The sequence below is a fragment of the Neofelis nebulosa genome, chromosome 5, assembly GCF_028018385.1.
Source record: "Neofelis nebulosa isolate mNeoNeb1 chromosome 5, mNeoNeb1.pri, whole genome shotgun sequence".
Taxonomy (NCBI): domain Eukaryota; kingdom Metazoa; phylum Chordata; class Mammalia; order Carnivora; family Felidae; genus Neofelis; species Neofelis nebulosa.
Window position 1 is genome coordinate 143,515,228 of NC_080786.1, and position 21,526 is coordinate 143,536,753.

The 21,526-nt window shown below is 37.9% G+C and overlaps 1 protein-coding gene across 2 annotated transcripts in view; it reads right to left on the bottom strand.

The window, feature by feature from the left end:
• The window catches only part of LTN1 (listerin E3 ubiquitin protein ligase 1), a 62,334-nt gene that overhangs the window by 7,187 nt on the left and 33,621 nt on the right, over positions 1-21,526 (bottom strand). For both annotated transcript variants that reach the window (XM_058731816.1, XM_058731817.1), the window contains exons 19-25: positions 19,677-19,819; positions 7,376-7,511; positions 7,028-7,172; positions 5,895-6,108; positions 4,799-5,036; positions 4,389-4,463; positions 1,880-2,066 (exon numbers count right to left, since the gene is read on the bottom strand). In XM_058731816.1, the coding sequence (XP_058587799.1) occupies positions 1,880-2,066; positions 4,389-4,463; positions 4,799-5,036; positions 5,895-6,108; positions 7,028-7,172; positions 7,376-7,511; positions 19,677-19,819 (1,138 nt within the window). The remainder of the gene's footprint in view (positions 1-1,879; positions 2,067-4,388; positions 4,464-4,798; positions 5,037-5,894; positions 6,109-7,027; positions 7,173-7,375; positions 7,512-19,676; positions 19,820-21,526) is intronic.

Genomic DNA, 21,526 nt, shown 5'->3' on the forward strand with positions numbered 1-21,526 from the left:
AAATTTTTTAAAAAACCAGACTTAGGACTGATAAGTTTTTAAAAAAAAAATCCTCAGCTTGTTTTAGAACTTATCTAGTTAGTGCTATTAACATCAGTTATTCTGGTTTAATATCTACAGCTCAATTCAAGTTCCAGGCTCAGTACGTGCTGCTCTACAATTCTTTGTAGAGCTTTCCCTAAACATGTAGGTCAATGGTTTAATGAAAAAAGTGATGCCTAGTTCTTTTCTTTTTTTTTTTTTTTTTTAAGTTTACTATTTATTTTGAGAGAGAGTGCGCGCGCTCAAGTAGAGGAGGGGCAGACAGAGAGGGAGAAAGAGAGAACCCCAATGAATCCCATGGGTTCGATCCCATGAACTGTGAGATCATCACCTGAGCTGAGATCAAGAGTTAGATGCTTAACCAACTGAGTCACCCAGGCACCTGTGCATGGCCATTTTCTGAATTTATGAATATAAGACAATAAGAACAAAATTCCTACACGTGGAAGCCTCACTTTCCTCCAACTTTTTAGAGATCAACAGTATTTTAAGAAACAAATGTGAAAGCCCAACAAGGAGTTCTTGAACTGTATCACCAGCAAATAAAACGATCTCAAGTCACAAACATTAAGTGGCAGGCTTGAAGAAAAATAAAACTACTTTTTTAAAGTTTATTTATTTATTTTGAGAGAGAGAGAGAACATGCAGGAAGGGCAGAGAGAAGGGGAGAGAGAGAATCCCAAGCAGGCTCCACACTGTCAGTGCAGAGCCAGACATGGGGCTCGATCCCATGAACCACGAGATCATGACCTGAGCTGAAACCTAGAGTCAGACACTTAACCTACTGAGCCACCAGGCACCCCAGAAAAATAAAACAATTTAAATATCTAGATCACTGTTGCTTCTCTGATTTGACTTTCCCCTTAGATATAAAAATAAAAAGATGCATTTGTTCATGTATTTGTATCAGGATCTGAGCTATCAGCAACAACATAAATTATAACTTAAGAAATCTGAAAAAAATCACATTTGAAAAGAATGCCATATTTAGTCACATCTTAAATATGAGGTAATAAACTGTCGGTTATTCGTACTGTCAAAAAGCCACTGTTTATATTTAAAAAGTCCTAAGTTTATTAAACTGACTCAATAGTATTTGATTAAAACTTTTAAAATGGGGAACTGCCTAAAGAGTGAAAAGGAAACACACACACACACAAAACTGTAGTAGATTTTTCCAGCTTCCCTCCTAGACAATGAGGTCTTACTTCCTCAACATGAGACAAGAGAGACATCTAGTGGCTGCTAGAATTTGGGCAAAAGAGTTCTCAGATATTTTCACCAATGAGAAATAATAGTTTGAATTACACAGGTAACATTTCACAGATCTTTCTCTAAACACTGATTTTCAAATAAGGTATATTCCCAATGATGTTTTGACTAGAACCTCCACAAGAGTCAGAAGCTAACCAAAAAAAAAAAAAAAAAAAAAACAACAAAAAAAAAACAGCAAGATAGAATTCTTTTGAAATTATTACCATGGCAATACAAAATTAAATTATATAACTCTTGTTCCCTGCAATAAAAGGACTTGGTGGCTACATTCAGTTAGAAAAAAACTGATTCAAGCACATTCCAGAGATTAATTACTTTTGCAAAAACTGTGTGTGTTGGCGGGGGGGGGGGGGGGGGGGGCGAGTTGGAGGGGAGATCAGGAAGTAAGGGACAGAAAGAAATTTAGCAGAATATCTGAAGTTAGCCAGATAAGATTCGATTAAAATGTGAGGCATTTCCCCCTGTTTTTCAAAAGGAGGGGAAACAAAGTAAACGGTTTAGGACAGTAACAAAGAAACACATAGAAGACAGAACTGTCAAAAGTTATTGTATCTTTATTTACCTGAGATGAAGCAGCTTTGAAGAAAGTAAGTATTAATTTCCAAGTGAGGAGATATCCCAGAACATAGCAGAAGTCTTCACTCAGTGGCTTAATAGTAACTATCTGTCCAACAGGAATACACCCCAAAACATTTTCTAGTAAGTCCTCTTGAGTGCTAAGAAGAGACATCAGCGCTGCTGGTGGTGACCTAAGAATCAATGGTCAAACACCACAATTTCCTCCATAACTTGTCTTTTAAAAAACTGATGATTTCCCACAAACCATTTTTGGGTTCCTGGGTGACTCAGTTAAGCTTCCAACTCTTGATTTCAGCTTAGGTCATGATCTCACAGTTCATGAGTTCAAGCCCCACATCCAGCTCTGCACTGACAGCATGGAGCCTGCTTGGGATTCTCTCTCCCTCTCTCTTTCTGCCCCTCCCTTGCTCATGCTTACTCACACTCTCTCTCTCAAAATAAATAAACTTAAAAAAAATTTTTTTTAAGTCCCCCTTATAATTCAGTTTTAACTTCTAATTTTGCATAATGGCAATTACAGAATCTGGGAGACATAAAATGTATGAATGTATATAAAATACATAAATATATACTTTTTCATATCTATTTAACAAATACATAGGATGTATATATATATTTTAAAGTTTCTTTATTATTTTTGAGAGAGAGAGACCACGAACAAGGGAGGGGCAGAGAGAGAGGGAGAGAGAGAATCCCAAGCAGGTTCTGCGCTGTCAGCAAAAAGCCCAAAGCAGGACTCCAGAGATTATGACTTGAGCCAAAATCAAAAGTCAGACGCTTAACCAACTGAGCCATCCAGACACCCCTCAAATACATAAAATGTAAGCATAAAACATAAGTTTTGTATTTATAAACATGTAAAATATTTTTCATATTTGTATTATTTTAAAAATATATGAAATATACTATAAAATATAGGCTCTAGAAGTTAGCACTTAAAAGAAAGACCCTTTTAGAAAAGATATATTTCAACCTTCTGTTTTATGGATGGGGAAAAAAAATTCACACAGCCACAAAGGCTAAATGATTGGTCTCAAGTCCGTCAGCTATAGGAAGGGGAATGATGAGGGATACCAACTCCTACCAGGTCCCTAGAAAGGCATAAAAGCATAAGACGGTGTATGTCTTTTCAGGAAAGTAAATTCAATATTCAAATTAACTCATGACAATGTAAGTTAATTTTCTTCTTTCCTAAACTGGTGCACTCTTTAACACTTTCGGATAAACTTAGGAGATTCTCAAAAAGTGAAAGAGTTATGTATATCCTCTCAAATTCTGACACTGTAGTTCAGTTCTCTCTCACCTCTGTAATGTTTCTTTCCTTGTGGCCTCCTTTTCCCAGCCCATAAACACAGGTCTTCTTCAAGCTTCTGCCCTTAGGTTTTTACCTTCAATACCACCATCCCATGTACCAACCCTTCTCTATTCCACACTGACAGTGACTAGATTTGACAAATACCAACTCAGATACCTCTCCACTTTCCACACTGCCCTCCATGTACTGTTACTGTTTCTAGGATGGTCTCCATGTCTGCTTGCTTCTTTGTATAATTTGATTCATACTATAGCCAGAATCAGCTGGTACTGTTCCCATCTTCTACCAAATATGCCCCCAATCCCAGAAAATGTAATTTGTAAGTCCCTTTTATTATCTTAAGTACCCTTCCAGCTTTATTTTCCACTATACCTTCCCTGACTACTCCACATATTCACTCACTTATCCTTTTATTCAGCAAATGATCGGTATTTATGGGTCTGCTTTAGGCCAGGAACCATTCTGGGTGCTATGAATACAGTCGGGAACAAGAGACAAAATTCCTGACTTCACAGAGCTTCTACTCCAGTGGAGGACAATAAAAAATGTGTTGAGTGGCAACTACTCAACACCCCCAAACATATCCTGAATATTCATGCCTTTATGCCTTTGCACGTGGTATTCCCTTAACTTACATGGCCTTCCCCGCCCTGCTGAAGTGCTACCTAACTTTAAAGATCCAGCATCAATGTCTCCTCCTCCAGAAAAAGTCTTCCCTGCTGGTGCACAGCAGCTGTCTCTCTGACAGCCTGCTGCCTATCCTCTTCCATACCACCTGCCACACACTGGCTACTACCATAGAGGAATACTGTCTATAACAGATTATAAGCTTCTTAAGGACAAGAAGGATTACTCAGCACCATAGTCTCCCGTTAGCATTTAATTACTACTCTGCATAAAGTGGGTGCTCAATAGATATTGGAATTGATACAGTTTCCACACCTATCATGTGGTCAAAGAAAGTTTTGCTAAAATGTAGCAAATTGAAAATTTAACTTAGGAACAATTAAGGAGAGAAACTATCTTTCTGGCTGAATTCTAGATTTCATTTATATCTTACAGAGAACTTTAAAAGATATATTGAATATATACTCTAAATTTCGAGTTTTGCATTTATCAATCTTCTAAAGTTACGAGGTAGATTATAAGAATTAAAAAAATTATTTAAAAAACTTACAAGGCTGGTTCTTCTTCTTCATCTCCGTATGACTTCAGATTATCCTGATCATATTGTGGTAATTCAGGCATCAATCTGCGGGTCAGAATATATTTCATATTATATTAAATTGTTCATTGTTAAATCATGCTCAAGAGCAGAAAGACCAATACTTACTTTGTAATGAGGATATTTTTAAATGGTTGTTTTCTGAAATAACCAACAATGGCCAGGACTATCTAAATGGAAAACTGTGTATGGAGAATAGTGACCTACATGATCAAAACTTTGGCATCCCTGTTATTAAAATGCATGATCAAGTTTTGTGTTTTGTTTTTGGTTTTTTACTTTGACTTTTTAATGACTAAGAGAACTAATATATTCTATTTTTTATACCACCACCACAATAATTCAATTGGAAGAATTCTTACTTGTATAGCATATGGTAAACAGCAATTTGCACAGGCCGAGCTCTGTAGAGGAGTAATGGGGCCAAAGTATTTAGCAAAGTCTGAAGATATTCTGGTAAGTTTGTTTTTTGGCCAGCAACCAATTTTGAAGGGAGTTTTTGACTCAATAGCTGGTCCTTTGGGATATATGTTAATGTTTCACACATGGGCTTCAGCACTGCATTCTGGAAGGATGTTTCAGATGTATCTTTGCTTTCTCCTGATGACAAAAAGGAAAGAAATATGCACATCCCAACACAAAGTAAGTAATACAGCTTGACTGATTCACAGAATGTCAGACGTCATTATTTAAAAAATGTTTATTTTTGGGAGAGTGTAAGTGGGAAAGGGGCAGAGAGATACGGGGACGGAGGATCCAAAGTGGACTCTGTGCTGACAGCACAAAGCCCAGTGCAGGGCTTGAACCCATGAACCACGAGTTCATAACCTGAGCTGAAGTCAGACTCTCAACTGACTAAGCCACCCAGGCTCCCCCAAATGTCACTTAAGAAAATGAAGTTAAAAATTGACAAACATTAGTACTGTCCTAGCTAGAAACTGTCATTTTAACAGGTGATCATAAGTGTTTAATAACTTCTATTAAAAAAGAGAAGTTTGGGGCTCCCGAGTGGCTCAGTCGGTTAAATGTCCCAACTCTTGATTTCGGGTCAGGTTATGATCTCATGGTTAGTGAGTTCAAGCCCGACATGGGGTTCTGCACTGACAATGCAGAGCCTGCTTGGGATTCTCTCTCTCCCTCTCTTTCTGCCCCTAGCCCACTTATGCTAAATAAGTAAACTTAAAACAATTAAAAAAAAGAGAAGTTTGAGTTATAAATAATCTATTCATGTTATCCGAATTACTATTATTTTAATGCAATAGACTTTGGATAATTTGTTATTTTTCAATTCTTGACTGTAAAGCAGAAGCATATGTGATGCTTCTAGATGCCAAGCTTTTTCTCAGGCTCTTTTCTTAACTATTCTGTACTGTTTGAGTTAAACATCCAAAGTATTTGTTTTGAAATTTTCAACCAGTCATTTGCAATGAATCTCACTATGATTCCCCTTCCACTTGCCTGTAACAGTCACCAAAAGAGGTAAAAGCAAATTGTGGATGCCTTGGGAAAAAAATTCTTTCCATTCACTGATTAGATTCACGGGGAGATTGCCAATGGTGTCCAGAGTTGTGGAATCAAAAAAAGCACTGAGCTCACAGGCCAAATCACAGCTGACACAGGCAAACAGTTGTACAAGTGGAACAGAATACAGTGTGTGATTCTCCCTTGTTGTCTGAAGAAACAAAAATATAATAGGTAAGCAGGCGTCTGCCAGAACACCACATATCAAGGCAACAAGAAAAGGCTCTTTCATTTCTCTAAACTTTAAAATAAAAAGCAAAAAAAAAAATAAAAATAAAAAAAAAAATAAATAAATAAATAAAATAAAAAGCAGCTGAAGTGTAGAGTCTCTGGAGACACACATTTTACATCAAAATAGTTTTTTTTAATTAAATACTAAGATTTAGAATCAATCAATTTATTCTGAAATACTCTTTTTTTATTTCTAAAACTATGAAAGAAAATATCAATTACCATTTACCAAGTAAAATATATTAAAAACATTTATAATCTCAGGAGCCTAACTAATTGGGCATTATTAAGTCTACTTTAAAACAAGTAAACTGAGGCTCAAGCAGGTCAGATTTGAACACCCTAAGCCACACACACAGTAGCAAATGCAGGGGAGATTCGGAACAGTCTAACCCTGATGAATTGCTTTGTGTGTCCGTAAACATCACACTTGCTTTGTGTCATAAAAACAACACTAATTTCCCTGAATTTGCTTTATCTTTAACTTATTACTGACACAGTACATTTTATGAATAATTTAAGAGTCAAAAAGATCAAGAGAATAGTCACGAAAGATAAAACCTGCAAGGGCTGCACTACAAATACTACGTTAAAATGAGCTGATGGAGAGAACACTTTAATAGCGGGGGATTCGGTCACTCGATACTGGCAGACATTAAAACTCTATCACTTTACTGTTCTATCAAACGGTACCTGGTGACAAATATATCTTTAGTGTTTAAATGTTTGCAAAAGAGCTAATTACTATCATTACTTGAAGAGTAAGATTAGTAATTGGTTCTAGTATACAGATATGCATGAAGACCCAACAGAGGTGATGACACATCGAGTTAATTTACCTCCAACCAAGCCAACATGGAGCACATGATGAAGTCCCATTCACTCTCTGCCAAAGGAGATGAACAGTATTTCAGGAACAAGGAAAGGAACCGGATTATTTCTATATTCACACCTAGTATCTCTGGACTTACTTCTGATAGATTACTGTGATAAAGACAAAAGCAAAACAAAACAAAAGAATTATATGCACATTCAATTAGAAACTATTTTATCTTAAACCTTACTTATAAAAGTCTGGTTTAAATGTTTCCCATCTTGTTACTGTGCAAAACTGTGATTATAAGATACGCAATTCTAGATACACATTGTAATGGGGGGTGGGGAACATAGTATAAAATATCACCTACCAACTGAAAAGAAAAACATCTTCATGATCTTTCTTCCAGGATATTAGAATTTTTAATATACCATGTAATAGCTCCCCATCATCTATGCTTCTGGTTTGCAGACAAGAGTTGAAAATGGCAAGATGTCCAAAACCTCCTAAAGTAAAATTCAAAATGAAAATTAACCCACATCTATCTATACATATTGCCTTAAACAAAAGTCTTGTCTTACAGATGTAGAAATTATTGCTTTCTCTGATAAAACTGGTGTTTGAAAAAAACTAGGGATGATCAGTCTCTTCTCAAAGGATAAACAAGTAGGACACTCCTGTTAAGGCACAAAGTTGTAAAAAAGTATAGAACAGGAGAGACATCACCCAGGATGGTGACATAGGTTGTTCCTGACTTTGCTCCCCCTCAACAAGAAAAACAGCCAACAGCTATTCAAGAACAAGACATCACCGAGAGACTGCTATGGGTTTGAGGCTGAAGCGCCCCTACACCTCTGAGACCAACACAATATGCATTAGGAAGGGAAGAGAAGCAGCTCTACCCTGACTGTGTTGCCCCTTCCCAGGAGAGTGCAGCACCGTGTGGCACGCTCTGCCCTGAGACTCTGGCTCCTTCGGTAGGAAAGGAGAACCCAGTGGGGAAAACCAGCACCCCTCATTTATTGTGAGTTGCTTTGTGGGAGCCCCTACTCCGATCTTGCCCCACTGGGACTGTGGGGAGTCTGTGACAAAGAATGGGGAGGTGACTGTAACAACCAGCACATAGATCCTGGCAGACCAAGTTCACAGCTGCATTGCCCAGTTGTAATCCTCACCAGTGGCTTTTCTTATCTGTAGAACCAGGACAAGGGTGCACTCCGACCAGTGAACACAGCGGGGTACAGATCTGCCTGATTCTGATCCTGGAAGTTTTGCCAACCGCAGAGCCCAGTTTACCCACGCCCAAATAAGCAGCTGAGTCACAGCCCCACCCACCATGGAGCATCTTCCAGCCCCATCAGACCAGAAGGGCCGGAGACAACACCTGAAAGCTGTGTGGCCCGATGGCACTCGAGCCAAGAGGGGGCTGAGCAGGGCTAATCGTCCCAGAGCAAAGGCAGTACTGTGCCCTGAGGCTTCCCCTGCTACACACAAGCACAGTGATTAATTCCCAGACAGGCTGAGGGTAGCCCCTGGCCCCTGCCAATCACAGAATGTGTTTGGGAAACTGAAGAGTAGCCTAAAGCGGCCTCTCTCTGTCCCAGCCAGGCAAGGGAGTGGAGACATATGGAGAGGCAAGGGGGTGGAGACGTAGCCCCACACGTGGAGACTCTTTAGGCCCCATCTGACTGGAGGGCTAGCAAAAATTCCTGAAAGCTGTATAGCACAGCAGCACTACAAGTGAGAGGCGGGCGAGCAGAGCTGATAGTTTACAGAGCAAAGCCAGTGGCCCCGTTCAGTCAGGGAACTTGAGATGTACTTCTGTTTGGGTTAGGCAATCAGAGCCTTACTGGCTTCAGAGCTACTTCTGCCACTGTGCCCAGGCAGAAAATCTTCATATGTAGCTCCACGCTTTGCCAAATACAGCCTTCGGCCGGTATGACCAGAGAACCTACGCAGAGCACACGGGAAGCTCCATAACCCGTCCACTGGGCTACAAAAGGTGACACCTGGACAGAAAGCAGAAGCCGCGGCCTCCCCCATCTGCAGGCCGTCACCTCCTAAGGGGATTCTGTGCACATTCTTGCCAATTCAGGTCCCCCAGCAGTGAGCTGCATAGACTCTGGACTTTGTCCTGCTGCCCTGCCAGGGCAGGAAAGCAAATTCACAGCCCAATCTGCTACGAATACAGTACCCAGTCCTAACTATCTAGTGAGTCTGACCAGAGAATCCAGGCAACTACAGCACCCTCCTACAGCCTCAGGTACGGAACCAGGCTACAGTTCTGTCCAACTGTTCTCCCCAAGCCTGTCCAGAGCTCAAACAGCCTTGTTTAAAAGCAGACTAACAGCAGGCTCTACTTATAAAAGGACGGTGCCAGCAGACACACCTGAAAACCCAAACTGAGCTGACTATGATAAAGAACGTTCTCTGCCACAACCAACCTACAAATCATAACGTTTGCAAGAGGAGCACAACTGAATGTGCAGATACCACCGTAAGGAAAAAAAGGATCACAAATAATCAGATAAATCTGACACCATCAAAGGAAACTAGTAACGCTCTAGCAAATGACCCTAAAGAAATGGAAATCAGTTAAACCGGCAGACCAAGAATTCAGAATAATTCTCTTAAGAAGGTTTTCAGCAAATTACAAGAAAAGACAACTAAACAAAGTTAGAAAAACAATGCATGAACAAAATGTGAAGTTTGATAAGGAAACGGCAGCCATCAAAGCAAACAGAGGGGCGCCTGGGTGGCTCAGTTGGTTAGGCGACTGACTTCGGCTCAGGTCATGATCTCACAGTTCGTGAGTTCGAGCCCCAAGATGGGCTCTGTGCTGACAGCTCAGAGCCTGGAGCCTACTTCAGATTCTGTGTCTCCTCCTCTCTCTACCCCTCCCCTGCTCATGCTCTGTGTCTCTGTCTCTCAATAATAAATAAACGTTAAAAAAAAAAAATTAAAAAACAAAACAAACAAAAACACCCCCAGAAATCCTGGAGTTGAAAAATACAATAAAATGAAATGAATTCAATAGTTTCAAAAGTTGACTGAACTATGCAAAAGGATCAGACACCTTGAGAATAGGACACTGGAAATTATGTAGTCAGAAAAGCAAGATGAAGAAAGAAAATGCCTATAGGAATTATGGGACACAATGAAAAAAGAAAACAACTACAATATTCACATTATGGTAATTCCAGAAGGAGAAGAGAAAGGGACAATAAGTGTATTTAAAGCAATAATGGCTGAAACTTCCTGAACCTGCAGAGAGAAATGCACATCCAGATCCATGAGGATAATTACTTGGTAATAAATTGAATGTGAATAGGGTTACCCTCAGTCATATCATAATTAAATTGTCAAAAGTCAAAAGAATTTTAAGAGTAGCACAAATGATAAATTTTATATAAGAGAACTCCCATTAGAATATCAATGGTTTGCTCAAAAGAAACTTTTCAGGCCAGGAGAGAACGGGATGACATTCAAAATACTGAAAGAAAATGAATGCCAACCAAGAATTCTATGCCCAGCAAAGCTGTCCTTCAGAAATAAAGAAGAGACAGAAAGTTTCCTGGATAAAACAAAAGCAAAAGGAGTTCAATACCATCAGATCTGTCTTACAAAAAAGGCTAAAAGGAGTTCTTTGAAGTAAAAGTACACTGGTTAGCAACATAAAAACATAAAAAGGTAGCATAAATCTCACTGGTAACGGTAAATAAATAGAGTTGAATTCTACAATATGACAACAGTGGTACATAATTCACTTACAACTCTAGTTAAAAGGTTTCTTCTTTTTTAATATAGTAAGAATGTGGCAGCTGGGTGGCTCAGGTGGTTAAAGGCCCTACTTCTGCTCAGATAATGATCTCGCAGTTTGTGAGTTCAAGCCCTACATCGGATTCTCTGTCTCCCTCTCTCTCTGCTCCTCCCCTGTGCAGTCTCTCTCAAAAATAAACATTAAAAATAAATAAAATAAAATAAAATATATTAAAAATAACCATAACTACAATAATCTAGCAATTATATAATATAAAAAAACCTACAAACTGTAACAATGGTAAATTAGCAATGATTCTAATTTAAAGTCACCAGCTACATTAGCCCCTAAGAGCGTCAGCCTGTTCTTTGAAGCCAGCCATTGACTTCTCCTCTCTAGCCATCAAAGTCCTAAATGGCATCTTCCAAAAGAAGGCTGTTTTGTCTACATTGAAAATCTATTATTAGTATAGTCACTGTCATTAATTACCTTAGCTAGATCTCCTGGATAACTTGCTATAGTTTCTATATCAACATTTACTGCTTCACCTTGCACAATTATATTATAAAGATGGCTTCTTTCTTAAATCTCATGAACCAACCTCTCCTAGCATCAAACTTTTCTTCTGCGGCTTCCTGACCTCATTTAGAATTCCTTCTTAGAATTGCAGAAAGTTAGGACCTAAAGGGAATGTTGTAGCTGGTTTGATCTTCTATCCAACCACTAAAACTTCTCCACATCAGCAGTAAGGCTGTTTGCTTTCTTATCATTTACGTGTTCAATGGAGAAGCACTTTTCATTTCCTTCAAAAATTTTTCCTTTGCACTCACGACTTAGCTGCTTGGTGCAAGAGGCCTAGCTTTCAAGCCTATCTTGGCTTTCAACATGATTTCTTCACTAAGCTTAATCATTTTTAGCTTTTTTTGTTTTCCTTTTTAATCATTTCTAGCTTTTGATTCAAAATGAGACACGTGACTCTCCTTTCACTTGAACAGGCAGAGGTCCTTGTAGGGTTATTAACTGGCCTGGAATAGGCAAACCGAAGGAGGAGAAGGGAGACAGGGGAACGGCCAGTTGGTGGAACAGTCAGAACACACCACAACACTCATCAATTAAGTCAGATGTCTTACATGGGCATAGCACATGGCACCTCCAAATAATTACAATAGTAACATCAAAGATCACTGATCACCAGAAAAAAACATAATGAAAAAGCTTGAAATACTGCAAGAATTACCAAAATATAACATATAAACATGAAGTGAGCAAATACTGTTGGAAAAATGACACTGATAGACTTGCTTGATGAGGGTTGCTATAAGCTTTCAATTTACAAAAACAAACAAACACACAAACAAACAAAAAAAAAAACCCAGTATCTGCCAAGTGCAATAAAGCAAAGTGCAACAAAATAAGGTGTGCCTTTACTCTATATCAGGCAAAACAGACTGGAAATGATAAAAAGAGATGAAGACATTATAATGATAAAAGGGTCAATTTTTCAAGAAGATAGTATAATTCTAAATATTTATTCACCCAACATTGGAATACCTACATATATAAAGCAAAAACTAACAGAGCTAAAGGAAAAATACAGTAATACAGTAACAGTTGGGGACTTTTAATACTACACTCTCAACAATGAAGATAGGTTATCCAAAGAATCAGTAAGTAAACAGTGGACTTAAACAACACCAAATGGACCTAACACACATAAAAAGAAGAAAACAGACTCCTATATCCTAACATATATGTATTTATTTAGAACACTTATGCTTCTGTTCTATCCAACAACAGCAAAATACACATTCTTCTAGGACAGACCATAGGCTGGGCCACAAAACAAGTCTCAGCAAATTAAAAAAAACCCCTGAAATCATACCAAGCACTTTCTCTGACCACAATGGCATCAAACTAGAAATCAGTAACAAGAACAAAATTTGAAAATTCATAAAGAAATTAAACAACACTTTCCTAAACAACCAATAGATCAAAGAAGAAATTAAAGCAGAACTGAAACTTTGAGATAAACAAAAATGGAAACACAACATACCAGAACTTGTGGGATGCAGCAAATGCAGTCCTAACAAGGAAGTTCACAGTAATAAATGCTTACATTAAGAAGCAAAAAAGATCTCCAAATCAACTACCTAACTCTATGACTTAAGGAACTAAAAAAAGAACAAACTGAGCCCAAAGTTAGCAGAAGAAAAAAAAAAAAAAAAAGATTAGAGAAGAAATAAAAGAAGAGAAAAATAATAGGAAAGATAAACAAACCAAGGGTTAGTTTTTGAAAAGAAAAAAAAAACTGACAAACCCCTCAATAGACTACCCAAGGGAATAAAAAAGAGAAAGGACTCACATCAACAAAATTGCAAATGAAAAAGGAGACCTTACAACTGATATCACAGTAATTCAAGGGATCATAACAGGCTACTATGCACTACACATGCCAACAAATTGGACAACCTAGAAGAAATGGAAAAATTCTTAGAAACATACAACTTAACAAGACTGAATCAGGAAGAAACAGAACATCTGAATAACACTAATCAAAAATGAAGAGAAGGCCAGGACCAGACGGCTTGATTGATTGAGAAGGCCAACTATTTAAAGAAAAATCAACACTCATTCTTCTCAAACTCTTCCAAAAAATGGAAGAGGAGGGAATACTCCCAAATTCCTTTTATAAGGCCAGCATTATCCTGATACCAAAATCAGGAAAGGATACTACTAGAAAAGAAAACTACAGGCAAATGCTCCTAATGAATACAGATGAAAAATTTCCAGTAAAATACTAGCAAACTGAATTCAGCAGCACATTAAAAGGATCATTCACCATGACCAAGTGGGATTTATCCCTGGAATGCAAAAATGTTTCAACATATGCAAATCAATATATATATCACAGTAATAAAATGAAAGAATCATATGATCATTGCGATACACAAAGAAAAAAGCATCTGACAAAATTCAACATCCATTCATAATAAAAACTTTTAACAAATTAGGCACAGAGATAACATATATCACAATAGTAAAGGATATATATGACAAGGCTTCAGCTAACATCATATTCAATGGTGAAAGGCTGAAAGCTCTTCCTCTAAGATAAGGAACAAGACAACAGTGCCTGCTCTCACCACTCCTTTTCAACATAGTACTAGAGGTCCTCGCTAAAGCAACCAGGCAAGAAAGAGAAATAAAAGGTCAGAATTGGAAAGGAAGAAGTAAAATTGTCTCTTTACAGATGACATGATTTAATATATAGAAAATCCTAAAGACTCAACCAAAAACCTGTTAGATCAATGAATTCAGTAAAGTTGCAGGATACAAAATTAACATACAAAAACCAGTAACATTTCTATATAATAACAACAAATTTTCTGCAAAAGAAATAAGTAAATCAATCCCATATACAACAGCATCAAAAACCAAATATTTAGGAATAAATTTAACTAAGAAAATGAAAGTCCTACTTTGAAAACTATGGGATATTAATGAAAGAAATCAAAGACACAAATAAATGGAAAGGTATCCCATGTTCATGGATTAGAAGAATTAATATTATTAAACTATCAATACTACCAAAAACCATCTATAGATTCAATGCAATCCCTATTCAAGATTCCAATGACATTTTTTTACATAAGTAGTAAAAAAACACTCCTAAAATATATACAAAGCCACAAAAGACCCAGAATAGCCAAAGAAATTCTGTGAAAGAACAATGCAGGAAGCATCACATTTCCTGAAACACAGTATAATAGGGCATAAAAACAAACATACCAATGAAACAGAACTGAGAGGCGAAAATTAACCCAAGTACATATGACTAACTAATAAATGACAAGAGATCCAAGAATACTCAATGGAGAAAAGATCGTCTCTTCAATAAATGGTGCTGGGATGATAGGCTATTCACATGTAAAATAATAAAACTGGTCCCATATCTTACATTACTTGCAAAACTAACTCAAAATCAATTAAAGGTTTAAATATAAGACCTGAAACTATGAAATTCCTAGAAGAAAACAGGGGAATAAAGCCCCTTGACATGGGTCTTGGTAATTAATTTTTGGATAGGACTCCTAAAGCACAAGTAACAAAATAAAAAAACAGACAAATAAGACTACATCAAACTAAAAAGTTTCTGCACAGCAAAAGAAATCATCAACAAAGTGAAAAGACAATCTACCAAATGGGAAAAAATATTTGCAAGCCATATATCCAATAAGGGATTAATATCCAAAATATATAAAGAACTCCTACAACTTGAGAGCAAAAAAACAGCCCATTTTAAAAAGGACAAAGGACCTGAACAGACATTTCTGCAAAGAAATATATTTCAGGCCAGCAGATATATGAAAAGATGCTCAACATCACTAGTCACTAGGGAGATGCATTAAAGCTACAATGAGATATTACTTCACACTTACTAGAAGGGCCATCATCAAAAAGATCGGTAACAAATGCTAGCATGGCTGTGAAGAAAATGGACTCTGTGTGCACTGTTGGTGGGACTGTAAAATGATACAGCCACTATGGAAAACAATATGCAGCATCCTCAAAACATTAAAAATAGAACTATCATATGATCTAGTAATTCCATTTCTGGGAATATAGTTAAACCTCAAATAAGGTGGGAATTAGGGGCACTGATCTCCCCACCCCATGCTCTTGAAAATCTGCATATAACTGCTGACTCCCCAAAAACTTAACTACTACTGTTGACTGGAAGCCTTACCAATAACATTGACAATTAACACATATCTTACATGCTATTTGCATTAACTATATTCTTATGGTAAGGCTAGAGAAAAGAAAATGTCAAGAAAAGCATAAGGGAAATACATTTCTAGTATTGTATTTATTGAAAAAAACGTGTATATAAATGGACCCACACAATTCAAACCCACATTATTCAAAGGTCATCATATATCCAAAGGAAACAAAAATGCTAACTCCAAAAGATATCTGCACCCCCATGTTCACAGCAGTATTATTTACAATATCCAAGACATGGAAACAACCCAAGTGTCCACCAATGGATGAAGTGGAAAAGAAGTTGTGGTAGATATATATAGAATGGAAAACTATTCGGTCACAAAAAAAAGAGGACATCCTGCCATTTGTGACAACATGAATGAACCCTGAAGACATTATGCTAAAGTGAAATAAGTCAAAGACAAATACTATATAATCTCACTCATAAGTGGAATCAAACCAAACCCAAACTCATAGAAAAAGAGATCAGACTGTGGTTACCAGAGGTGGAAGATCAGAGGAGAGGGGGCTTGGAGGAAAGATGTTGTAAAGATACAAATTTCCAGTTATGCGATAAAGAAGTACTAGGGATGTAATGTACAACATGTTATATGATATATAGGAAAGTTGGTAAAAGTTAATCCTAAGAGTTCTCATCACAAGAAGGAAATTCTTTTCCTTTCTTTTCATTATATCTGAGAAAATGGATGTGACCTGAACCTACCAAGGTAATCATTTCACAATATATGTAAATCAAACCATCATGTTGTGCTTCTTAAATTTACACAATTATGTACATCAATAATTTTTCAATAAAACTGAAAAAAAAAAAGTATAAAATGTTAAAAAAAAAAAATCACAAGTTTTGGGGCACCTGGGTGGCTCAGTCAGTTGAGCGTCTGACTTCAGCTCAGGTCATGATCTCGCAGTTTGTGAGTTCGAGCCCCGCGGTGGGCTCTGTGCTGACAGCTCAGAGCCTGGAGCCTGTTTCAGATTCTGTGTCTCCCTCTCTCTGCCCCTTCCCCGCTCATGCTCTGTCTCTCTCCGTCTCTCAAAAATGAATAAACGTTAAAAAAAATTTTTTTTAAAGAAACCACAAGTTTTCAGCATGGCGAGGGTCCAGGATGAAAGCAAAAAGAGGTAACACTGGAGAGATCAGTTGCCCTAAGACTGTGAAGTGTTCAACAGGCCAAACTAAGGACTTAGGTTTTTATCCTGTAGGTAAAAGGGAACCAAGGAAGAAAAGGGGGAAAAATGTATAATGTATTTAATCCTCCTTTAAAGGCAGAGGAAGAATTTTTTTTTTTTTTAATCTTCCTGGCAAAATAGAATAGGCAGCTCAAGTATAATCAGAAACAATGGATTTTCTAATAACTAAATAGTGAAAAGTACATTAGCTAATTCTGTTTCATTACTTTGGCTGAAAGAGCAAACCCAGTTGTCAAATCTCAAAAACATTCCTCCTCCTCAAGGGCTTCCACACAGCTAGGCACCTCGTGGTCTGTGTGACACTCAGCCCTGTCTCCTGCCCCTGCTTCCCCTGTGCCATCATTCGGTTAGTTATAACCTGTGCAGGAGAAACCACCCGCACTCCCATTAGGTAATTCTTCTCCTCTCCACACAGCCTGTCCAACTGCATCCCCTGTTCCACCACTGCAAATCCCAGCCTTAAGCAAACGCAACTATAAAGCTTACTGCCCTAAAAATTTGTTTTTGACATCAGCTGGCCCTAGGTGCCATAAAGTAATTCTGTTTGACAAATGTTTGTCGATAGGCATATTCTTCATCCACTACTTCAAACTTTCATTACCTTCTTAAAATCTGCAATCCAGCTTCCACTCATCAAATGACTGAGCCCAAAGAGACATAAAGCTAAGTAAGGAACACATGAAGTTCCCTATGTTTTCTTTATTCACATCTGCCCCCCGCCCCCACATTTCTCCTTAACTTCTCTCAGAAGAAAGTCACTCCACCTACACAAGGTCAGCATCTTCTAACTAGATCCCATCCCTCTCATCTCCTCAGTGGGAACTATCATCAATGACTCTGTCTCTATTTTCTATTCCTCCTACTCTACACCTGTTTTCCCTCTGACCTTGAATTCGCCTCCAGTTCTCACCTTCTTTCTACATCCCTTTTCACCGAACACTTAGAACTATCTGGCTCTATTTTCTCACCATTCTTCATTCCCATAATGCCAAAGCTAATGGACACTTTTCAGTCCTGAATTTTATTTGAACCTCTGTGGCATTTAACAAGGGTGATGAATACTACCTAAAACTTCTCTGCTTCTCTTTATCTGTGGCCCTTATTCTCAAGTCTCCATCCACCCATACACCCCTTATATTTACGTACTGGTGTTCCCTTGATATTCTTCTCACTCTTCACTCTCCCCAGACAAGCTCATTCTTATTTATAAATTAGACTACCACCTATATGACGTGGCCTTTGAAAGGAGTATTTCCATCAAGTCAACAGACAATCTCCATTGGAGTATTATTCCATAGTCACCGTAATCTAATGTTTTCAAATTTTAACACTGGCTCCCTGTATACCCCTGCCCTATCTTCCTCCCAACCTTCAAGTCTCCTTTAAAGGTTCTCTCATGCACGGTTTAAAAAACAACAACAACAAAGGTTTTCTGTGAGGCCTAATGGTATTTCCTTCTATCCAATTAAAATATAGAATCACAGAGCCATGCCAATTCTATTTCCTTAATCTCTTTCATTTCCAAATCCTCTCTTCCATCTATACCTTGATTTAAACTGTTTATTTCTCATTAAGTCTATTCCAACAGTTTCTGTCTTATAAACCCAAATCTCACTTCCCTCATATCCACCTTTCACAGTTATCAAAATAATTTTTTTTGAACGAGAGAGAGAGAGAGAGAGAGAGAGAGAGAGAGAGAGAGAGAGAGAGAGAGAGAGAATCCCAAGCAGGCTCCATGCTCAGTACCGAGTCCAACGTGGGGCTCAATCTCATGACCCTGAGATCATCACCTGAGTCGATATCAAGAGTTGAATGCTTAACCAACTGAGCCACCCAGGTACCCCTCAAAATAATTTTCTTTTTTTTTAATGTTTATTTTTGAGAGAGAGAGAGAGAGAGAGAGACAGAGTGCAAGCGGGGGAGGGGCAGAGAGAGAGAGGGAATCACAGAATCTGGAGCAGGCTCCAGGCTCTGAGCCATCAGCACAGAGCCCAACGCAGGGCTCGAACCCATGAACCACAGGATCATGACCTGAGCTGAAGTCAGATGCTTAACCAACTGAGCCACCCAGGCACCCCTTACAATAATCTTTCTAATGAGATAGTCTTACTACTCTCCTACCTAACTTGAGCCAACAGCTCCTTAGTGCCTACCTCTTAAAGTCCAAACTCCTTAACCTACAATGTTAGGCCTTTTCCCTATTTTCTCAAAATTCAGCTTCTTGTACATCCTAACACCGTTTGTCCCCAGCCTTCTTCCTGAAATGCCAGCCAAACTGAACTCTCAACACTTTTTTGTTTCTGTGTACCTGAAATGCCCATCCCCAATTATATCCACATGGAAAACTATCCTTCATCACTTATATTTTTCTCTTTGTGAAATCGCCACTGATGCTGCAAAGCAGAGCGGAGAAACTTGTTTTCTGCTGCTTTGACACACAGGCCATTTTTCTGATACATTGGTTATCACGATATAACTTTATGTCTGTCCTTTCCACAAAAGGAACTGCCGCAGAGCCATGTTCGGTAAATGTTTATTAAATTAATAAACAAACTAATAGAGTACAGAGTGTCCAAAAAGGTTTAAAATACAACGAAAGCTATTCTGTCTGTTATCTTTATATGTTCAATCAGTGGTTGACTAGGGAGAAATTGAAATTAAGCATAGCTAAAAATGCTATACATGGAAATAATTAGAGGACACTGGTGGGTTTTTGTTGATACCCGTGGTTTTAGTCTTCCCTAAGGCTGTAGCATTTCTGTACTGCAAAGTGGTAACAGCCACTCCCCAAAGACACCCATACTACTGACTGTCAACGTGTTATGCAGCAAAGTATAAAGTAGGAATAAATCAGCTATAATTCAATTTACCTCTGCTAGATCTGGATTTAGATATTAAGCAATAGTTAAAGAAATATTTATTATCAGGCACTAACCATTAGTACTGCAAAGATCTTCCTTAGTCCAGGCCAAAAGGGGAGGTATACATTGAGCAATGAATTCTTTCTTGTCTTCTTTTGACAAAAATGGACAGAGACTTTGAATGGTATGCATATTGCCTTCCGTTAGTGGGAAAAACCTGTTTAAAGGAAAGGAAAAGTATGAATTATATTTATCCTAAATATGCAGTTATTTCAGAAAATTCCTGCTCTTCAAAATATTCAAGAAGACTAATAACTCCACTATATAAAATAACTGTATAGGAAAAAAAAAAAAGAAACTATGAAAAGAGATTGACAGCTGCTGATTCTTAACGATGAGATTGTGGATATTTTTTACTGCTTCTCTTTTTTACAAGTTTCTAATTTTTATTTATTAAAAAAATTTTTTTTTACTGTTCATTTATTTTAAGAGAGAGAGAGAGAGAGAGAAAATAAGCAGGAGAGGGGCAGAGAGGAGGGAGAGAGAGAATCCCAAGCAGGCTTTGTGCTGTCAGCACAAAGGCCAACGCAGAGCTCAATTCACAAACTGTGAGATCATGACCTGAGCTAAAACTAAGAGTCAGACGTTTAACTGACTAAACCATCCAGGGCAACCCCCCAAATGAACTATTTCTAAGTGTACAGTTCAGTAGTGGTAAGTACATTCCACCTGCTGTGCAACCAATCTCCAGAAGTCTTTTCCTTTCACCAAATTGAAACTCTACCCATGAGGGGCACTTGGCTGGCTCAGTCTATACAGCATGCAACTCTTGATCTTGGGGGTTGTGAGTTCAAGCCCCACACCAGGTTCTGAGATTGCTTAAAAATAAAATCTTAAAACAACAACAACAACAGAAAACAAAAAAACTACCTATGAAACAAGAACTCCTCATTTCCTCTCACCTCAGGCCCTGGCAACCACCATTCTACTTTCTGTCTCTCTGAATTTGACTACCTTAGGTATCTCCCAGAAGTGGACAATATAATATCTGTCATTTATGATTGGCTTATTCTATTTAGCATAATGTCCTCATGGTTTATCCCTGTTGTATCATGTGCCAGAATTTCCTTCCTTTTCAAGGCTAAATAATATTCCATTGTATGTATATACCATATTTTTGTTTATCCATTCATCTGTTGATGGGCTCGTGGGTTGCCAGAAGTTTTCACTTTTACAAAATCACTTCTTTTATAGATTCTGGGTTTTTGTGCTTTGCTTAAGATCTTCCCCATATCAAGATTATACAGAGCTTCTTAATTTCCTTTGATACTTTTATAGGTCTGCTCTTTACATTTAGCTTTCATTTGGATTTCAGTCTTGTGTATAATGTAAGAGAGAGGCACCTCACTATTTTTTTCAAACACATATCCAATTTTCCTAACATCATCTAATATTCACTCACCTCACCGATTTGTGGGTTTTATTTATTTATTTATTTATTTGAGACAGAGAGAGACAGAGACAGAGCACGAGTGGGGGACAGGCAGAGAGAGAAGAAGACACAGAATCCGAAGCAGGCTCCAGGCTCTGGGCTATCAGCACAGAGTCCGACGTGGGGCTTGAAGCCACGAACAGCAAGATCATGACTTGAGCCAAAGTTGGATGCTTAACCAACTGAGCCACCCAGGCACCCCACTCACCTCACTGATTTGAAAGGCCACCTACATCAAAAACTAAATTCCCAAATATGTATGGCTCAGTTTCTGGATTCTGTGTCTTGATCCACTGATTTGTCTATTCACCAATTTAATACTGCTTAATTATTGTATTGGTAAGACAATTCCTTTTCACTTTTATCTTTCAGAAATTTCCTACCTATTCTTGAGCATTTTTTCCTTCAAATGAATACTGTGTTTAGAGCAGT